The sequence below is a fragment of the Glycine max genome, chromosome 18 (genome assembly GCF_000004515.6).
Source record: "Glycine max cultivar Williams 82 chromosome 18, Glycine_max_v4.0, whole genome shotgun sequence".
NCBI lineage: Eukaryota > Viridiplantae > Streptophyta > Magnoliopsida > Fabales > Fabaceae > Glycine > Glycine max.
In genome coordinates this window covers 57,765,430-57,783,318 of record NC_038254.2, presented here as the reverse complement: position 1 = coordinate 57,783,318, position 17,889 = coordinate 57,765,430, and the positions used below count along the sequence as shown (strand labels likewise).

At 33.4% G+C, this 17,889-nt stretch overlaps 4 protein-coding genes across 19 annotated transcripts in view; all 4 read left to right on the top strand.

Moving 5' to 3' along the window:
• The window catches only part of LOC100818892 (protein SWEETIE), a 49,475-nt gene extending 46,800 nt beyond the window's left edge, over nucleotides 1-2,675 (top strand). For both annotated transcript variants that reach the window (XM_003551804.5, XM_006603005.4), the window contains 4 exons: nucleotides 518-652; nucleotides 776-940; nucleotides 1,024-1,149; nucleotides 1,354-2,675. In XM_003551804.5, coding sequence (XP_003551852.1) covers nucleotides 518-652; nucleotides 776-940; nucleotides 1,024-1,149; nucleotides 1,354-2,535 — 1,608 coding nt within the window. In that variant the 3' untranslated portion in view covers nucleotides 2,536-2,675. The remainder of the gene's footprint in view (nucleotides 1-517; nucleotides 653-775; nucleotides 941-1,023; nucleotides 1,150-1,353) is intronic.
• Nucleotides 2,676-3,874: 1,199 nt separating this feature from the next.
• On the top strand, nucleotides 3,875-10,487 carry LOC100811073 (NADPH-dependent diflavin oxidoreductase 1). Of its 7 annotated transcripts, XM_006603002.4 has the most exons (12): nucleotides 3,875-4,282; nucleotides 4,434-4,511; nucleotides 4,797-4,901; nucleotides 5,154-5,245; nucleotides 5,578-5,762; nucleotides 6,197-6,294; nucleotides 6,942-7,016; nucleotides 7,198-7,308; nucleotides 7,737-7,859; nucleotides 8,968-9,087; nucleotides 9,545-9,761; nucleotides 9,852-10,487. In XM_006603002.4, the coding sequence occupies exons 1-12, from the start codon at nucleotides 4,145-4,147 to the stop codon at nucleotides 10,379-10,381; spliced, it is 1,872 nt and encodes a 623-aa protein (XP_006603065.1). In that variant the 5' UTR covers nucleotides 3,875-4,144; the 3' UTR covers nucleotides 10,382-10,487. The 7 variants fall into 7 exon arrangements, with proteins under 7 accessions (XP_006603065.1, XP_014626373.1, XP_014626376.1 ...); XM_014770887.3 differs by lacking the exon at nucleotides 3,875-4,282 and having other exon boundaries at nucleotides 4,467-4,511; nucleotides 4,797-5,071; XM_006603004.3 differs by lacking the exons at nucleotides 3,875-4,282; nucleotides 4,434-4,511 and adding an exon at nucleotides 4,976-5,071.
• A 661-nt stretch (nucleotides 10,488-11,148) lies between these two features.
• LOC100810007 (beta-mannosyltransferase 1) lies at nucleotides 11,149-14,078 on the top strand. Of its 9 annotated transcripts, none has more exons than XM_006603001.3 (4): nucleotides 11,149-11,255; nucleotides 11,402-11,759; nucleotides 12,264-12,467; nucleotides 13,886-14,078. In XM_006603001.3, the coding sequence occupies exons 2-3, from the start codon at nucleotides 11,403-11,405 to the stop codon at nucleotides 12,432-12,434; spliced, it is 528 nt and encodes a 175-aa protein (XP_006603064.1). In that variant the 5' UTR covers nucleotides 11,149-11,255; nucleotide 11,402; the 3' UTR covers nucleotides 12,435-12,467; nucleotides 13,886-14,078. The 9 variants fall into 9 exon arrangements, with proteins under 9 accessions (XP_006603064.1, XP_014626380.1, XP_040868170.1 ...); XM_014770894.2 differs by having other exon boundaries at nucleotides 13,856-14,078; XM_041012236.1 differs by having other exon boundaries at nucleotides 13,838-14,078.
• A 1,323-nt stretch (nucleotides 14,079-15,401) lies between these two features.
• Nucleotides 15,402-16,345, top strand: LOC100500217 (uncharacterized). The gene is made up of 2 exons (XM_003552683.4): nucleotides 15,402-15,559; nucleotides 15,954-16,345. The coding sequence occupies exon 2, from the start codon at nucleotides 15,954-15,956 to the stop codon at nucleotides 16,158-16,160; it is 207 nt and encodes a 68-aa protein (XP_003552731.1). The 5' UTR covers nucleotides 15,402-15,559; the 3' UTR covers nucleotides 16,161-16,345.
• The last annotated feature ends 1,544 nt before the right edge of the window (nucleotides 16,346-17,889 follow it).

Sequence of the window (17,889 nt, the reverse complement as noted above, 5' to 3'; positions counted from 1 at the left end):
TTGAGCTAGCTTTTGGGGTTGAGTTAGGCCTCTCACATTATTCATTCTAAGATGGTATTAGAGCATATTCAATTCAATATCCAATCCAAATGGGAAAGAAGTACTGGGCGTGCGGGGGGTGTATTGGGAAATACCCAAGTCCCACATCGTCTAAAAATAAAGCCAGATTAGAATATATAAATGAGGAGCAACCCTCACCCGTTGAGCTAGCTTTTGGGATTGAGTTAGACCTCTCACATTATTCATTCTAAGAAAATGACAGAACTTTCTTCTCTTTTTTTTTTTTTGATCTGCAAAGGTAAATATATATATTAAAGGGAGTACCAGAGGTACTGATTACATTGTTAGCCACCATAAAAATGGTTCCTCAATCAGACAGCATAAGTCTGATTGGGAACCAAACTATGGTTAGAAGAGTATACATGTTTGTTGAACCTAAAATGTAATTCCTACTACTGCACAAAATGATGTGGGAGGTTACTCGACCATTGATTAAAATGCACTTTCTTCTTAACAGGTTCAAGTAATAGGATTGCAATTTCTTAAAGCCAGGATTCAAAGAGGTGTAAATACAGAAGATAACTCTTTTATAATGTTTCTTGTTGGGGAGCTAATTGGTGATATTTTCACTTTGATCCACAAAATGTTGAAGGTATAGGCAATGATTGCATATGTTTTTCCCTTAGTGCAATTAGTACTGTCATCAATTCATATTAATATTGAACTTTGCAATTCACTGTGTAGCTAAAGGATTCTATATTTGTATTGATAACAGAATACTATAACAAGAGAATCGGTAACCATTGCTAGTGAATGCTTGAGTCTCCTGGTGCTGTTACAAACCTTGTCAAAAGGAAATGACTGCCAGAGAAGTTTTATGGACCTACTTCTGGAGGCCATTGTCATGATTTTCTTGTCAACAGAAGATGGGTTCTCTCAGGTAATAGGAACTGGGATTTTCTGTTGCTGAAGTTAGCTCTTAATTTTTTTATACATTCTTTTGATCATGCAAACAAATGACAGGAAGTCAATGATTTAAGAAGCACGGCTGTTAAGCTTGTTTCTCGCCTTGCTCAAATTCCTTCATCAGCCATTCATTTCAAGGATGTTTTACTATCAATGCCTCCTCTTCACCGCCAACAACTTCAGGTACTTCTATGTCACTGATGGATGTGTAGGTGAACAGATTATTGACATCTATTTTGCTCAATTAGCATATCCTCTCGTGATTTTCTACAATTACTGATTGAGCATCTGAATGACCCTGATTATATTTTTTGAAATGGCAAATTTCTTTTCCTGTCAATTAAAATAATAAGCTCCCACTAATTTCTAATTATAATCTACGAGCAGGGTGTAATCCGAGCTTCTGTAACTCATGATAAAAATCCAACAGATCTAAAAGTACCAGTTTTGGACATAAAAATGCCAAAGCCATCAGAAGGAACTGAAGAGAAACATTCTGTACCATCATCTGCTGCAGTGATGCAGACAGATGAAAATGACAAGGAAGAAGATGAATTCAGTGAAGATGATTGGGATGCATTTCAGTCGTTTCCTGTCTCTAAAAGTGAGGATGGAGATGATTCAAAAACAGAGTATGTTGCTGAAGGAAAGGATCCTAGCACAGTTAAAATGTCATCAGAAATAGAAAGTTCTATTGGAGGAGTTGAGTTTCAAGAATGTTCTATTTCCAAATCCATCAATAGTGAAAAGGAGCTGAAAGGTGATGAATGTCTGGAGGCTGTTAAAGAGAAACATGATCAAACTTATCCTAGTGCTAACAAGCCACATGATAATGAGAATCAAGAGATGGAGGAAAAATTGCAAACCTCAGTGCTTCAAGAAGAGGGGACATCAATCCCAGGAAGTGAACTAGTTTCTTGTGATCAGAAGCCTGAGGAAGAGGCTAAGATGGAGGAAAAATTGCAAAACTCAGGGCTTCAAGAAGAGGGGATATCAATCCTAGGAAACGAACGAGTTTATTGTGATCACAAGCCTGAGGTAGAAGCTGAGATGGAGGAAAAATTGCAAAACTCGGGGCTTCAAGGAGAGGGGACAGCAATCCCAAGAAATGAACGAGTTTCTTGTGATCAAATGTCTGAGGTAGAAGCTGTGATGGAGGAAAAATTGCAAAACTTGGGGCTTCAAGAAGAGGGGACATCAATCCCAGGAAATGAACGAGTTTCTTGTGATCAAAAGCCTGAGGTAGAAGCTGAGATAGAGGAAAAATTGCAAAATTCAGGGCTTCAAGAAGAGGGAACATCAATCCCAGGAAATGAACAAGTTTCTTGTGATCAAAAGCGTGAGGTAGAAGCTGAAGGATCAATTGAAGAGGAAGTAGTGTCAGATTCTCCGACACTTCAACAGGGGTTTTCTGAACCAGGTAATAGTGAACAGCTTAACAGGTGTGATGAAGATGCTGAGAAGGACAGTGTTAATGAAAATGAGAGTCATCACCCGCAGCTAGAAATGTCTGAAACTCCAATAGAGTGTACAAAATTAGAACCATTTGCTGAAGACCATAAAGAGTAAGTTAATTGTAGGGCATGAGATATTCTGCTTATTACTTCATAGCATGGAAAACCGCGGGAAAATACCTAAATTTGAAGCATTGTAAAAATGTATCATCCAGTAGAGCCATTTTTTTTTTCAATTCCAATCTATATTCTATATACTTGTAGCTCCTATTTTTATTTTTATTTTTATTTTTATTTAGGGGTCATCTGTTTTATGTGTGTCTATAATGAGAAGTAAAAAATAAAAAAAAGTATTTATTATAATGTGGAAAGTAAATATACTTGTCGCATTTTTTTTTAAAAAAAAAGTATTTATTATGTAAAAAATATATAAGTTATTCAATGGTTCATCGGGTATATTTAATGTTTTTGCTTTTTACACCATGTGTTCATGGGTACATAGTAATAAAAAAAAATCTACATGTATAGTTATGTAATCCATTGTTCTAAAAGGATGTATTTATGGGAAATTACAGTAATAAGCAAAAGGTTTTTCTTACAAGTTACGCTAAGGATGTATTTGTAACACTAAATGATACACCTTTCAATGAAAATGTTTCATTTTTAATTCTTTCCACATTATTCTAAAATAAATAGGCACTCAAAGTACATGTTCTAATACCATTGATAAAATATTTATCGGTTTTGATTCATTTTAATATTCACGCGAATTCAGTCGATTTTATTGACTAAAGTACATAAAAAGTATATATGGAAAATTAAGTTTTTGAGATATTCTCTCGTGCTTTGGTCTTTCAGATTAGATATAGACAATTAAGTTTTTATTTATATTATTAGTTACATTTTTTTAAAATAAGTTATACCCAAAATACTAAAAAAAATTATATATTGGTAACTTTCAAGTTCAAGCTGGACATGAAGGGTCTTTTTTTAATTACTATATAAATAATTTTTGTTTTATTTTGTTTTAATTAAATTGTAAACTTAACGTATTAATTAAAATATCATAAAAGTAATTTAATTGATTAAAATATAAAAAGTTAAAATAAATAAATAAATGTATGCGAAATTAAAAATTATACTAAAATTATGAATTTTTTAAAATATAAAAACTAAAATCGTAAAAAAGGTAAGTTTTTCAAAATTGTGGTCGAAAGTTAATGGAACTATAATTTAACTTTAATATAGTCGTTGAATTATAATGTTTAAATTGCATAAATCAAGTCTAACCAGTTAGGTTCGAACTTATAAAAATATTAATTTAATTCCTAAATATTTAAAATGACTGAATTTGATTCTTAAAGTCAGATTCTCAAGTTTTTTTAAAATAAATCAGTTAGATAATTTCCGTGCAATTAAGATTCACGCGGGTCAGAACGTGAATTCCAACAATTTTCATTTACAAACGTACTGCTTTTAAACATTTACTATATTTTACTCCATAAAAAAACCCACTAAAATTACTATTATTTTTAAAAAATAAATAAAACGCTTTTCCCTTTCTTCTTCCAACCTTCGTCCGCCACCATCATACCTTAATGTTAGAACAACACCAGCCAAAACAACTTGTTCCTAAACCCTAAGATTGAAATCGAAGCCACAATCGCGCTGGAGTGAGGTTAACACTCTTAGGAGGAGGCGCTGTTTGGTTCGTGAAGCTGAAGATGAAAGGCATGCGTAAACTGCTCATACTTTATGCCTCTCAGACCGGCAATGCATTGGACGCAGCTGAACGACTTTCTCGCGAAGCTGAACGGAGAGCCTGCCCCTTCAACCTTCTCTCTGTAGACCAATATGATCCTGTATGTAATTAAATGGAACCTATGTGTTATTTCATTTTTTTTTTTTTTTGCATCGTTGGGTGTTGCAAAAATGTTCTTTTGAAGTGAAAGTTGAAGTATTTTTGCTGATGGCTTGGATGCAATGTTGCTTCCTTGCTTGGTTTGTACACAGAGTTTGTTACCACAGGAGGAGGCTGTCATTTTTGTGGTTTCTACCACTGGCCAAGGTGATACACCCGATTCCATGAAGGTAACTAACTAACTAACTTAAAAGGAGGGTCTTTATATACTATTTATTTACTTTTGTTTTTTCAAAACTTTGATTTGAGATTGTTTTTAGAATTTAATTTAAATGCACTATAGTCTAAAGTATTTTTTTTGCATTATCGTTCAATCATAGTGTTTTGTATGATAAAATTGTTGACTTTTGTGATAACTATTTCAATAGTCATATCTAAGGTGATTGTCTATCAGTCAATTGTGTAAAAAAGTTGATTTTAACTTTTTTTTGTTTACTCTTCTTTTGCCTGTGCAGGTATTTTGGAGATATCTTCTTCAGAGAAACCTAGGTCAGCGTTGGCTGAGTGGGGTTCTCTATGCGGTTTTCGGCTTGGGTGATTCTAGTTATCAGAAGTACAATGTAAAATATTTATTCTTGCACATTTGTGTTGTGTTTTATTTGTTAGATCTTAGATGAAGTATTGTAACATTCAGGAGTGCTGCATTGATTAACGACTATGTACATCTATGGTGCTGAAACATTGTGAGAATGTGGGCGAAGTAGGCACTGGACAATATGATAATGACCTAGTTAGTCTACAATTTTGATCAAAGGGATTTTTACTGTCTTGGCAGATATTTTGGATAAAACCTTACATGTGAATTCTAACAGTTTGTTGCAAAGAAGCTAGACAAAAGATTAATGGACCTCGGAGGAACAACTATTGTAGAAAGAGGCTTGGGAGATGATCAACACCCTTCAGGGTATGGTTACGGATTATGCCGTCAATTAAGATAGTTTTACTATTCAAACATACACCTTTATGCTTGTGAAGTATGAAAGTATTATGTTATTGGATTACTGATTCATCTATCTAGAATTGAGTGTTCAATTCTTTTTTATTTTAATTATTGATATTCATTCAAACATGAGAATACTTCTGTTCTTTGGTTAATTCTTCCTTTAGTAGAAAACATATTATCTTAACACATTAAATTCTTATATTTTTAATCAAAATTAATATTTTCCTCTTTGTTGTATATTGTAATATACAAATTGTCTTTCAAGTGACTAAAGATGGTATAATTATTTGTAGCTACGAAGCTTCTCTGGATCCATGGCTGTCTTCTTTGTGGAGAATGTTAAACATGGTTAAACCAGAATTCTTACCAAATGGTCCTGATGTTGTGATTCAAGATACAGTATTGATTGATCAACCCAAAGTCCGGATCACATATCACAACATTGCAAATGACGAGTCACATTTTTCTAGTGCCTCGGGTATCCCAAACTTGTTTAGTTCTTGGTTGACTTGCAATGTTTCCAATTTCCAAAGCAATTATTTTGTGCTATTAAGTTATGAACTGGTCCCAAATTGGCAGAAGCCCTTCTATTATTTTATTACTTAGCCATTTTTTTGAATCTCTGACATGTTATTGGATATGGGATATAAGTTGTGCTTGAATTGCTTATGGTGAATTCTTTAAAGTTGTTGATGCTTAAACTTCCAAGAGCATTTTGATTTAGTCCGACACATTTGGGCAAACAGATTATAGCTGTAGTGGAAATTTTGTGTTGGTTTTCCCAATACTGTGCATGGCTCACTTTGGTTGAGCTATAGCTGTAATTGTTTGATTTTGAGTTACACATTTTGACTATCATTGTTGATAAGACTTATTAATATTATTTACTAGAATAACATGTGACTGTTTCAGATTTAACATGTCTTAATATGCAAATTGGGAGCGCTCGATCAATGCACCCTGGAAAATCATCTTCCGACAGAAGTAGGCCTGGTTGCTTTCTTAAGATGGTATTGGATAAGACACTCTATCATTATTAGTTGTAAACAATGTTTATTAGAATATGCCCATTATGCTTATCATTAGTGTTCAGTAAGAGTTATCAATAATCGGGGTGCTGTGTATTGTCCATTAATAAACCCTGTATAGTAAATAGATCAACTCATCATCTTTTTTGTAGTATATAATAATACATTGATATTTTGTATTCTTGTGGTTTATGTCCATTACAGGTTACAAAGGAAATGTTATCTTTGTTTCAATCTAGAAAACTATGTATAAGCATTGTGCGTGCGTGTGTGTAAAAGAACCCATTGACTCTAGGATTAGGTCTTGGACACTTACTCCACTTGCTAAATTTTTATAGAATATGAATTTAACAAATCTAACAATTGAATTATATGATATTATCTTGAATACTTAATGATCGTGCATACAGAATTTTAGATAAAACAAATATTTGTAGGTACGGCATTTTATAATTTAAGTCTCTATTAAAATGAAGTTAATTGATCCTAAAATTGAAGGGAATTTTGTAGACTTGATTTACTCAGTGTGTGTGTTCTAAGTCTATATTTGTCTAGAACAAACTTCCCTGAATTCATCAAGTGATCTGTTTCTGTTAAACGCCTCAATTTATTTGGTTCTGATCATGCAGGTAAAGAATCTTCCTTTGACCAGATCAAACTGTGGAAAAGATGTTCGTCATTTTGAATTTGAATTTGTTTCACATGTAAGCTACCATATGTCTTGTTTAACATTGTGGTGGATAGATGTATAAACTTGTTGATGTTAATACATATTAAGAACATATTGCAATGCTTCAGATCCTATTTGTATATCATGTGGTGAAATTACTACGACAAAATTATTCATCCTCATTTGAATTAAAAGATGCATTATGGTTTCCTCAGGTTCTTAAATATGAGACTGGTGATGTCCTTGAAGTTCTACCTGGTCAAGATTCTGCTGCAGTTGATGCTTTCATACGACGTTGTAATTTGGATCCTGATTCATTCATCACTGTAAGTAATTCAAGATAAGTTAATATTAATGAGGTTCTCCGTTCTCTGACCTTCCTCAGTCAGCATTGACTTCACATTATGCTGTCTCGTGTCCAGAGATAAATGCATCCTTCAAAGTTCAAACACTGTTTGAGACATTTAATCAGCTAAATGACCTCTTGTCAATGTGATTTAGAAAAAAAGGAAGCAAGCCATGTGGAGTTATGGTTTTTTCTACCATCACTTTGTGGTTCCAGGATTGCAAAAGCCATATTCTCCCTGAAAAGTTTTCTATTTGGGAATAGTAGAATCATATTGTTGCTTGTTTCTGATTGTACCTTGTGTGCATGCCTTGTACCCGATTGTTTTTTTTTTTAAAAAAAAAAATTGTATTTTTGTTCATTGTGTGTATGTAAACTTTACTACTAAGAAATCTGCAAAATTTCCAGGTTAGTCTAAGAGAAATGGATGATCACAATACACATGACTCTAGAATCCCTGTAAAATTAAGAACTTTTGTGGAATTTTCAATGGATGTAGCTTCAGCTTCCCCACGGCGCTATTTATTTGAGGTAAGATGCAGTAAGTTTTGACATCCATTTTATTATGCCTTTATAAAAGAAAATTATGTAATTAAATTCAATGTTTTCATGTCTTTTATTTTATGTTCTTGTCTTTCTTTTTTATTTGAAGTTCTTAACCTTGCATTAGATACATAATGAGTTCATAAATTGCTGGAGTTGGTTGCGTTGTGGAATCAAACAGAATTCACACAATGGGCTGAGGAATGTTGATTTTTCAATATATTTATTGGCTTTCCACCCCAAATCTCCATTGAAAATCCATGTTAGGTCACACTGGGCTTTTGGATCAAGTCACATGGCAGGCCAGGCCCTAAATCAAGTACAAGCCACTCTGTAATAGCATTAAACTAGTAGAACTGCTAATGGCACATCTTGGCTGTGTGGAGAGAAATGACCTCTGACCATCTTTTGCAATTGTGACATGTCAAAATCTAAGATAGTGACGGAAATTAAATATAGCAATCCGATGTATTGTTCACTTGTTATGTATGTTAGTGTTAATTTATGTAAAACCTATCATGCCCCATTCCAGAAGCTAGATTACATTTTTTGTCCCTTTTACACTTCTCGTTCCTTAGCTTAGTGAGTACTTGGGCATGACATGTCTATTTTTCCATTGCAAGATGTTGTGTATCATATAAATTTGTTCTGGCACATGATGATTTCTTAAATATTGACGCATTGGAAAAAAGCATGATCAAGAGGATCCATGATATTCATCATTTTAAATTTTCAATTCAATGGGTGCATGTCCTCAGAGAGAGTAATCAAGTTGCAGATCCCTTGGCCAAGTGTGGATCAAATTTCCAATGCTGATTTTTTATTTTGCCCCATCTTTTATTTGTAATGCGTTATTTTTGCTGAATTATTTATAATAGAATATTATTTTTGCTGATAAAAAAAAATTAGCAGATTCCGCCTGTATTGCTTTTCCAAGAGGTTTCTAATCCTCTTAAATAAATCCATTCACCAAAATAAAAAAAAAACACAAATGGACATTGGTTTGGATATTTGAGTTTCTGCACGAATTGAAACTCTTATTATGCCTATAACTTCTTTCATTAAAAGCTAATCTAGCAATAATGTTATGTTCCAGGTTATGAGTTTCTTTGCAACAGCAGAACATGAGAGAGAGAGACTTAAATATTTTGCTTCACCTGAAGGAAGGGATGACCTGTACCAATATAACCAGAAAGAAAGAAGAACTGTTCTTGAGGTAAAGGTCAATAAATCATATTCATGCATGATTTTGTTTTGTGAGTCACTTTATTGTTATTTTTTGCGCTGAATTCTTGGTTGTGTTAAGCAGCTTCTTAGAAAATGGTGAATAGCTAAAGGGTTGTGTCTAAAACTGGTCCACGAATGTAAAACTTATTCAAATATGCTGCAAAAGTAGATATAATGGGAGCATATAAATATTGTCTACCGAGATTAGTGATATTAGACAAATAAGATCATAATATGTTTTTTTTCTTGGATAATAAAAGAAATTTCATTGGAAGGGAAGAAAAATGTAAGAGGATATTATAGCCTCCATAATGAATTGATACTTTCTAATTTAGCTTCCATTTAATAATTATTCAGATATTCCTTGATTCTCTGTTTTTTTGTTTTGTCTGATTCATTTCAAACTTATGCATATATCTGTTCTCTTTTTTGGGGGGGGGGGAAAGGTGTTAGAGGATTTTCCTTCTGTACAAATGCCATTTGAGTGGTTAGTCCAATTGGTTCCACCTCTGAAACCTAGAGCATTCTCCATATCTTCTTCTCAATCAGCTCACCCCAATCAAGTACACTTGACTGTGAATGTGGTGTCTTGGACAACACCTTACAAGAGGAAAAAAAAAGGACTATGCTCGTCGTGGCTAGCTGCATTAGATCCCTGTGATGGTATGAACCCAAAATATGCCACTTATCGCAGTTTATTTAGTGAAACCATCAGTTTATCTCTGTGACTTAATTATTTTTCCTTTTAAGTAGGTATCCATGTTCCAACCTGGTTCCATAAAGGTTTACTTCCGACACCATCACCGTCACTCCCCCTCATACTTGTTGGACCTGGAACAGGATGTGCACCTTTTCGTGGATTTATAGAGGAAAGAGCAGTGCAAAGTAGAACTAATTCCACTGCTCCAATTATTTTTTTCTTTGGTTGTTGGAATGAAGACGGTGACTTTCTGTATCGTGATTTTTGGTTGAGTCATTCACAGAACAAAGGGGTGCTTTCAGAAGCAAAGGGTGGCGGTTTCTATGTTGCTTTCTCTAGAGACCAGCCGCAGAAGGTTTATGTTCAACATAAGATGAGGGAGCAGAGCCAAAGGATCTGGAACCTATTAGCTGAGGGGGCTGCAGTTTATATAGCAGGTTCTTCAACTAAAATGCCTGCAGATGTAACATCAGCTTTTGAGGAAATTGTATCCTACGAAAATGAGGTTTCAGCAGAAGATGCAGTTAGGTGGATTAGAGCATTAGAAAAGTGTGGTAAATTTCATATTGAGGCATGGTCTTAGAACAAACAAGTCTTGGACTCCCGATTTTTAGACCTTTTGTAGTGCAATTTTTGACCAATGAATATTTTTTTGTTATAATGATTATTATCATGTGGTTTAATGGCAATTTTGTTCTTTCATTTACATATATATAGTAAACACTTAATTTCCCTGGTTTCTGAAAAGTATTTCGAGTGCACTTGGCCAACGGAGATGGGATTTATAATTATACAATAAAAAGGTCATATTCTCGATGTAGCTTTATAGAATGATAGAAATGAATTTCTAAGAGTAATCTCTTAAATAAGGAATCGATAATAACGCAACGCAAGGTTCACCTTTTCATTGTAGTTCTTAAAGCCACGTCTTAGCAATCGAATTAGGAGCCATCCAAGTTAATTATTTCTTTAAGAATCTACTAATATAACATCAATTAAGCCCCTTAAAATCATTTTTGTACTCACGGTAAGATTTAAAGATTAATATGAGTAGTTGACTTACAATTATAATGGAATTCCATTGATTTTGATATGAATTAATACAATTACTCCATATGATAATTTGTAATTGAATTGCAAAAGTTCTCTTCTTAGTTCTTACCATGTATGGCTATGTTAGGATTAAAACTTGAAAAATATTTTTATAAATTCCAATGCACAATAACAAATTTTAATGCACTAAATAACAAGAAAAAATTATCACCTTCGGAATAAAAGTATTTTTGGGCTCTCTCAACTTCAATCCAATTATTACAAATTACAAAATAAAATCCAAGTAATTTATTTTTGTATGCCGTTTGATTTGCAGTGCCTCTTATAAAAGGAAGAGGCTCTGTGTGAGTGGTTAGTGTTGGAGAAGAGAAAGAAGTGAATCGTAGGATCTGTTATTCTGTTAGGTAAGGTATCATATCATATTTCTTCAGTGCAACGTTTCGTTTTACAACTCTTTCAATTGTCTTGTGTTGCCCTCATTCTGTTTGTTGAAATGCTCCCCTCTCTCTCTCAATTGAGACTTATTCATTTCGTGTTCTCTGCGAATTAGCATGTTCCGTTCATCGTTCCGCCGCGCGTTTTCGGCGAGGGCGTCGAAGCACTGCGAGAACCACGAGTTCCTCTCTCGGAACTCGTTCCTGGGGAGCTGGGAGGCGCCACGGGACCCGAAGGAGGCGGAGGCGAAGCTGGCGCGGCTGCGAAGGGAATACGCGAAGCAAGTGAAGGAGGTTCGGAAGGAATACATAAGAGAGATGGAAGCGATGAAGATTGAGAAGGAGCGCAAAGACGAGGCTCACAGGGAAGCCCTCAGAGTCGCCAACGAAGAGCGCAAGAAGCTCAAGGCTCAAGCCGCGCAGCTTAGAGCACAGGAACGCGACATCGAACGACAACAGTTTCGAGAAACCCTAGTATGTTTATGTTCCTCCATATCCAATTATTGTTTCTTTCGACTCTGAATATTTACTTAGATGCAGTTCCTTAGGTTCGTGAATTCAGTATAATTCTCCAATTAGAATTGAAGTTTCACTTTTAACATAGTTTACTGAGGTGGTATTTCAATTTTGATTACAGAACAACTCCAAGAGCACCTAAGAAGCTGCATTTTTTAAGTTTTGCCCTAACTAGTATATATGCTTGACGAGAAGTTAAAATGAACCTGGATTTACTGGCATGCCAATTTGTTTGTTTGTTCGTTCATATTGCAACTTTCAATGTTGAAGGCTCAATTTCTGGATTTTGATTTCACTTTGAAGTTAGAAGTCTGTTCTTCATGTGTGATATGTTTTGTTAATATGGTGAACCGCTGAATTCGTTTATTCTTGTGTCCTACTCTGTGAAAAGAAGTATAAATCTAGCTTAATTTAGCTTATTGTGATGGAATGATTGGTTGAATTCTTATTTCTGTGAATCAGTTAAAAGAAAGAGCAGAGAAACTTGAAAACTGGAGGATGAAAGTCAAAATGCTTGAAGGGAAGAAGGCTGAGAAGAAAGAGTTTCTGCGCCGACAAAGTTCGGCGTGGATTGAAGAAGGCAATCTTGAGAAAAAAGTTGTGGAAGCTATGGCTGAAATAATGCATCTTTGAGCTCCTTGCAGTTCTACATTTGTATTGGTTGAGGTCTGTGTTATCTGGTTAGTAGAATTTGGTCTTATGTTTGAAGCAGCCTCGTAAAAATAGTTCTTGCATTTAGAGAATCACATTCCTGCTTTAGCCCATAGAATACTTTGGGTGTATTCACTGTTTTGCTTTTGGGATCAAGTTTTTTTTACTTGGCATGAGAATATTAAAAAAGAAGATATTTGAATCAAGTAGCTAATAAGTGTCGAGTGGCTTTATCTACATTGACTGAGTGGTAGGGTAACTACAATGGAGATCCTGGTTTGGCCTTATTGAGGCGTTTTTGATGATAACACTAATCTGTGATCATAGTATATGTTAAGGATAAACACATATTATTCACATTAAAGAAGGTCAAAGCAAATATCAAGACATTCAAGAAGGTCAAACCCAAGCAAATATGCGCTGGTAATATAACTACTATAGGCGTGTAAACATGATGGCAATGCATATCCATATAGTTGTCAAAGTATATCAGGAAATAGTATCATAATTATATTTAAATAGGATTTCTATTATAGGCAATTATATCATAATTGTATAGGATTTCTATTATAGGCAATTATAGACTAGACAATTATAGGCAATTAGTATACAGATTCTCGTACGTACATCAAATTACAAGAAAAATATCAACAAATTGATGTACATATATATATATAAAGAAAGCACTTGAATATTGTATCGGAATTTGTTGATATTTTTCTTGTAATTTGATGTACATATATATATAAGAGTACAAGAATCTGTATACTAATTGCCTATAATTGTCTAGTCTATAATTGCCTATAATAGAAATCCTATACAATTATGATACAATTTCCTGATATACTTTGACAGCTATATGGATATGCATTGCCATCATGTTTACACGCCTATAGTAGTTATATTGTCAGCGCATATTTGCTTGGATTTGACCTTCTTGAATGTCTTTGATATTTGCTTTGACCTTCTTTAATGTGAATAATATGTGTTTATCCTTAACAGTATATGTAAGAACAGCTGCTACTGCTATCGTGTATGGGACTTGGGGCAGAATGCCATTTCAAACCTAAAATGAAAACCATATGCACCGATTCAAATTTTGCCGTATATTGACTTCATTGATATTTGATTTCCCATGGGGTGGGCGGAACCCCTTTCATCTCTTTCAATTCTCTAGTCTCTTTATCCTAGTTATTGAGGTTATGTGTGATGAGATAATTTCCAATTGTTGTGGTTTCTGTAAGTACACCAAACTTTTGTGAAGATTGATTATGATATTGAATTTCGCTAGCTACACAGTAGTCCTTGGGCGTTAGACCCACAATGTCTATCATGTTGTGATTTCACTGCTCCAATTATTTTCTTCTTTGGCTATCGAAATGAAGGGTAGTGATATTCTGCAGCGTGACTTGTTGTGGTTGAATCATTCACAGAAGAACAGGGTGCTTTCAGAGGCAAAGGGTGGGAGTGGAGGTTTGTATGTTGCTTTCTCGAGAGACCAGCACCAGAAGGTTTATGTTCAGCATAGACTATAGGGGGCTGCTGTTTATATAGCACCAAAATGTCTGCCGATGTAAGAAAATGATGCGTATGCACTTAAGCCAACGGAGACGGGATTTATAAAAATTGTACAATAATAATGTCATATCATTCTCATCGTAATTGATATCATGGGACTAAAAGTTATCTAAAGTTTACTGTCAAATTACATTATATACGGTATGATTTAAATTTTAAAATTGATATCACTTGTATATTTAAGTATAATTATGTATAGTTAACCAACAACACCACTAATGATTTATGTCTCTTAATCAAGTAATTTATGATTTGAAACTTGATTGAACTTTTGGCATGAAATAAATAGTGTTGGAAGGGGGACAACTTTGTATTAATACCAAGGTTAACAAAAAAAATTAATAATTAAAATGGAATGTCATTAATTTTCATAACCATTGAAAGACCATGTGAATAGAGTAGAAAACAAGTTAAAATGTAACATTTGCATATAGGTTTCTTAAGTTCTGTAAAGGAAATTTTCTTTTTTTGGGTGTAATTATATTTTTATTTAATTAACTATTATATAAATTTTATATTATAATTTAATTATGTATTATTGTTAAAAAGTTTAACTTTGTAATAACTTAATAAAACATTTAAATAATAATGATAAAATTTTCGCACTTCTTATAAATAAACTAAGAAAAAAGTTGTTAATTATTATTATTAATCTCTTTTGTCTTCGAAAATTTTCTTAGCAAACTTATTAAATTTTTTTATTTTGATTCTTAAAAATTATATGGTAAGTTTATTATTGGCTTATACGAAAATTATTTAAAAAATCATACCAAAAACAATAATATATAATTAGATGATAATGTAAATTAATTTTTACACCGTCACCATCATCATTAAACTTAAATCTTAAATATGATTTCCTTTGTAGGAAAATCTTAAATATGATTTTCTTTGTAGAAAAATCTTAAATATGAGGGTACTAGAGGAAGTGGAAAATTTGAACCACAGGAAACTCTCTTCCCACCGTCAAAAATAAATTTTATATATTAAAAATTAGGTAAAATTAATTTATTGATCCTTTAATTTTTAAAATTAATTAAATTTGATCTTGTCATCTAGATTAAGTTAACAATATTAAAAAATTACACTTTATAACTATTTAAAATCACTTAACGATCATTTTAAATCATTATAAATACATATCTAAGCGATATAATCACTTAAGTTTTAAAAATTAGAAAACTATCAATTTAACCTAAAAATTAGAAAACTAATAAAGTAATTTAACCTAAAAATTATACAATAAAATGCCACTTAAAAATTTAGCCTCATTGATTTTGATATTTAAAGAACTTCATTAACTATCAATTTAAAATTTTCAATTTCATCATTTCCGGCCAATTGAGGGGAACAGCGTTAAGATATTATGAATTGTAGCGACTTTTGCTTATGTAAATTTGAGGATGAAATTGATAATTATGCCTATTTAAAGTGCACGACGGTGCTTTTTGTTCTGTTTCTAAAACACTATCCCTTTTACTGTTTATTGACAAAGAGAAACAATCGGAGGATCTGTTCTGTTCCATAAGGTAATGCAAATTCCCTCTCTATCCCTTTTTCTTTGGCTTCTTCATTTCATATTATGTCATCATTTCTGAAATTTTGATGGTGCTAATGCTGTCTGCTTCATATCATAGAAACTTAATTGAAAGGTTTTCTTTGTAGCAATATTAGTAGTACCCATCAAAACTGTTTCTGTTTGATGAAACAATTTAATCACCTCTCAATACGTTTCGTTTTACCACTCTTTCAATTGTGTTGTGTTAGGATTGCCTTGCCCTCAATCTGTTTGTGGAAATGTCTACTCATTATTTTCTTACAGATTTGAATTATTTGTTTTGTGATCTTTTGTGCTTTCTGCAATTGAAGGGTAATTGTAATTGTGTGAAATTGTGCTAACCCTTTTTTCCCCCATTGATCAAGATGGCTGGACTTTTAGGATATAGGAGCCTTCCACCTAAGGCAAAGAATCTGGTAGTTGCTGGGGGTTTGACAGCTTTTGTCTTTGGTGCATACTTCTACACCATGAGGGCTGTTGGAGGCACTGATGAACTGCAGGTAGCAATTGATAAGTTTGAAGCTGACAAGAGCAAGAATGAGGGTGATGCCAACATGCCATCAAAGGTCTAAAGCTTGTACAATAAAGCAATACTTTGGGTGTATTCACTGTTTTGGTTTGGGATCAAGCTTTTTACTTAGTATGAGAATGTTCTAAAAGGAATGATATTGAATCTAGTTGCTAATAAGTTTCAACCAGCTTTATGTACTATGACTGTGTGGTAGGGAATCTAAATTGAGATTCTGTTTTGGCCTTATTGAGGTGTTTCACGAGGATAACACAAATCTGTGATCATTAGTATATGTAAGAACAGCTGCTACTGTGACTTTGGGCAGAATTCCATTACAAACTTAAAATGAAAACCATGTGCACTTATTGGAGAGAAAAATGAGAAGCTAAGATGAATTAAGCTTATTCTATATGTTAAAATTAATTTATGCATAGGTTAATGTATAGAAGTTCTCTCGTTTTTTTAAGTTGATTTTGACTTAAACATATGCTAATTTTAACTTAGAAAGAAATATCTTATCTTATTTTCCTCCAAGTGTTTACAGAAAAATTATACAAACAGGCGTTATTAGCTTCACTTTATTAAAAAAGAAAAACTTTGATCTCTTCCGATTCGCCTTTCTTTTGGATGCAATATTATCCTAGTTGTCGAGGTTATGCGTGATGAGACGATTTTCAATTATTTTAGCTTTTTAAGTACATCATATTTTTGTTCTGCCTCTTAGATGGGTCTTGACTTCTGAGTGTCTAGGCTTTGTCTTTTAGGCCTTAAAATCGTTGTTATTTAAAAGTATAATTAAAACGTCATTTTTGTTTAGTAACATATTTTATAAAGTACTTCAATTATTTTTATGACTGGGTAATACCGTAATAGAACAAGTTCAATAGCTGTGCAAGTGCTATGAATATCTTTTTTGAAGATTGGTTATGAACTTAAATTTCACCATTTGTTAATTCCTTTTCATATGCATTGCAATTCAACCACCGGAAATCTGCCACATAAAAAAAAACACAGGAAATCCAAATCCTGGTAGTTTAGAATATGGTTGCTTACACTTAACGTTTCAAAAGCATACTTAACATTTCGTTGTTAATCTTTCAGAATCTGTTGCGAATAGATAAATGTGAAGTGCGTTTCAGAATCAAATTACGCTTTATCTTCTTCCCAGTTTCAATTCCAACAACACCCTAACCTTTCCATCCATCTCACACTCACGCTCGCACGTGCCTCCTCCAACCCCCACACGCGAGTGAGTGAGTGAATTTGTGTGCTTTCTTGGCAGTTTTCACCTCCAATGTGCAAACTTTCGTTTTTGCGTTCTCCTGTGCTTTGCTGCTTCCAATTTCACTTTGAAAACCAATCAGAATTCAGAACAGACAACTTACTGTTACCGAAAATGTGTCCTCTTCTAAATATTGTTTGAAAAATAATGTGAAATTTTTCATAAGCACTCAAAGTTCATTTAAATTAATTTATAATCATACTTATTTAAAAGAAAAGGTTTCATCGTCTGTGTTTCTTGACAGTAGTTGCAGACACCCCAAAAAACTCCAACATTGCAGCCAAGGTCACAAGCAGTTTTTAAAGAAAATAAGTTTAATATCTGGATATCTCTTTGAGGACCAGAAGATGCAATTATACGGTAATCTGTAGAATTCGCGAGTACGGGCTACGTTCTGAAGTTTAGTCATTATCTCTTTAGTTGCCAAGCAAATTACATCCTGGGTTTGTATTTCACAATTCATATTGGGATTGACAAGGTTTGGTATTTCACTGCTCACCCTGATTAA

Excerpts from the sequence above, each read along its gene's own strand:
- LOC100811073 (XM_006603002.4), top strand. The coding sequence starts at position 4,145 with ATGAAAGGCATGCGTAAACTGCTCATACTTTATGCCTCTCAGACCGGC. Across the intron at positions 7,017-7,197 it reads AATTTGAATTTGTTTCACAT|GTTCTTAAATATGAGACTGG; the intron begins GTAAGCTACCAT and ends TGGTTTCCTCAG. Across the intron at positions 9,088-9,544 it reads AAAGAAGAACTGTTCTTGAG|GTGTTAGAGGATTTTCCTTC; the intron begins GTAAAGGTCAAT and ends GGGGGGGGAAAG.
- LOC100810007 (XM_006603001.3), top strand. The coding sequence starts at position 11,403 with ATGTTCCGTTCATCGTTCCGCCGCGCGTTTTCGGCGAGGGCGTCGAAG. Across the intron at positions 11,760-12,263 it reads AACAGTTTCGAGAAACCCTA|TTAAAAGAAAGAGCAGAGAA; the intron begins GTATGTTTATGT and ends TCTGTGAATCAG.
- LOC100500217 (XM_003552683.4), top strand. The coding sequence starts at position 15,954 with ATGGCTGGACTTTTAGGATATAGGAGCCTTCCACCTAAGGCAAAGAAT.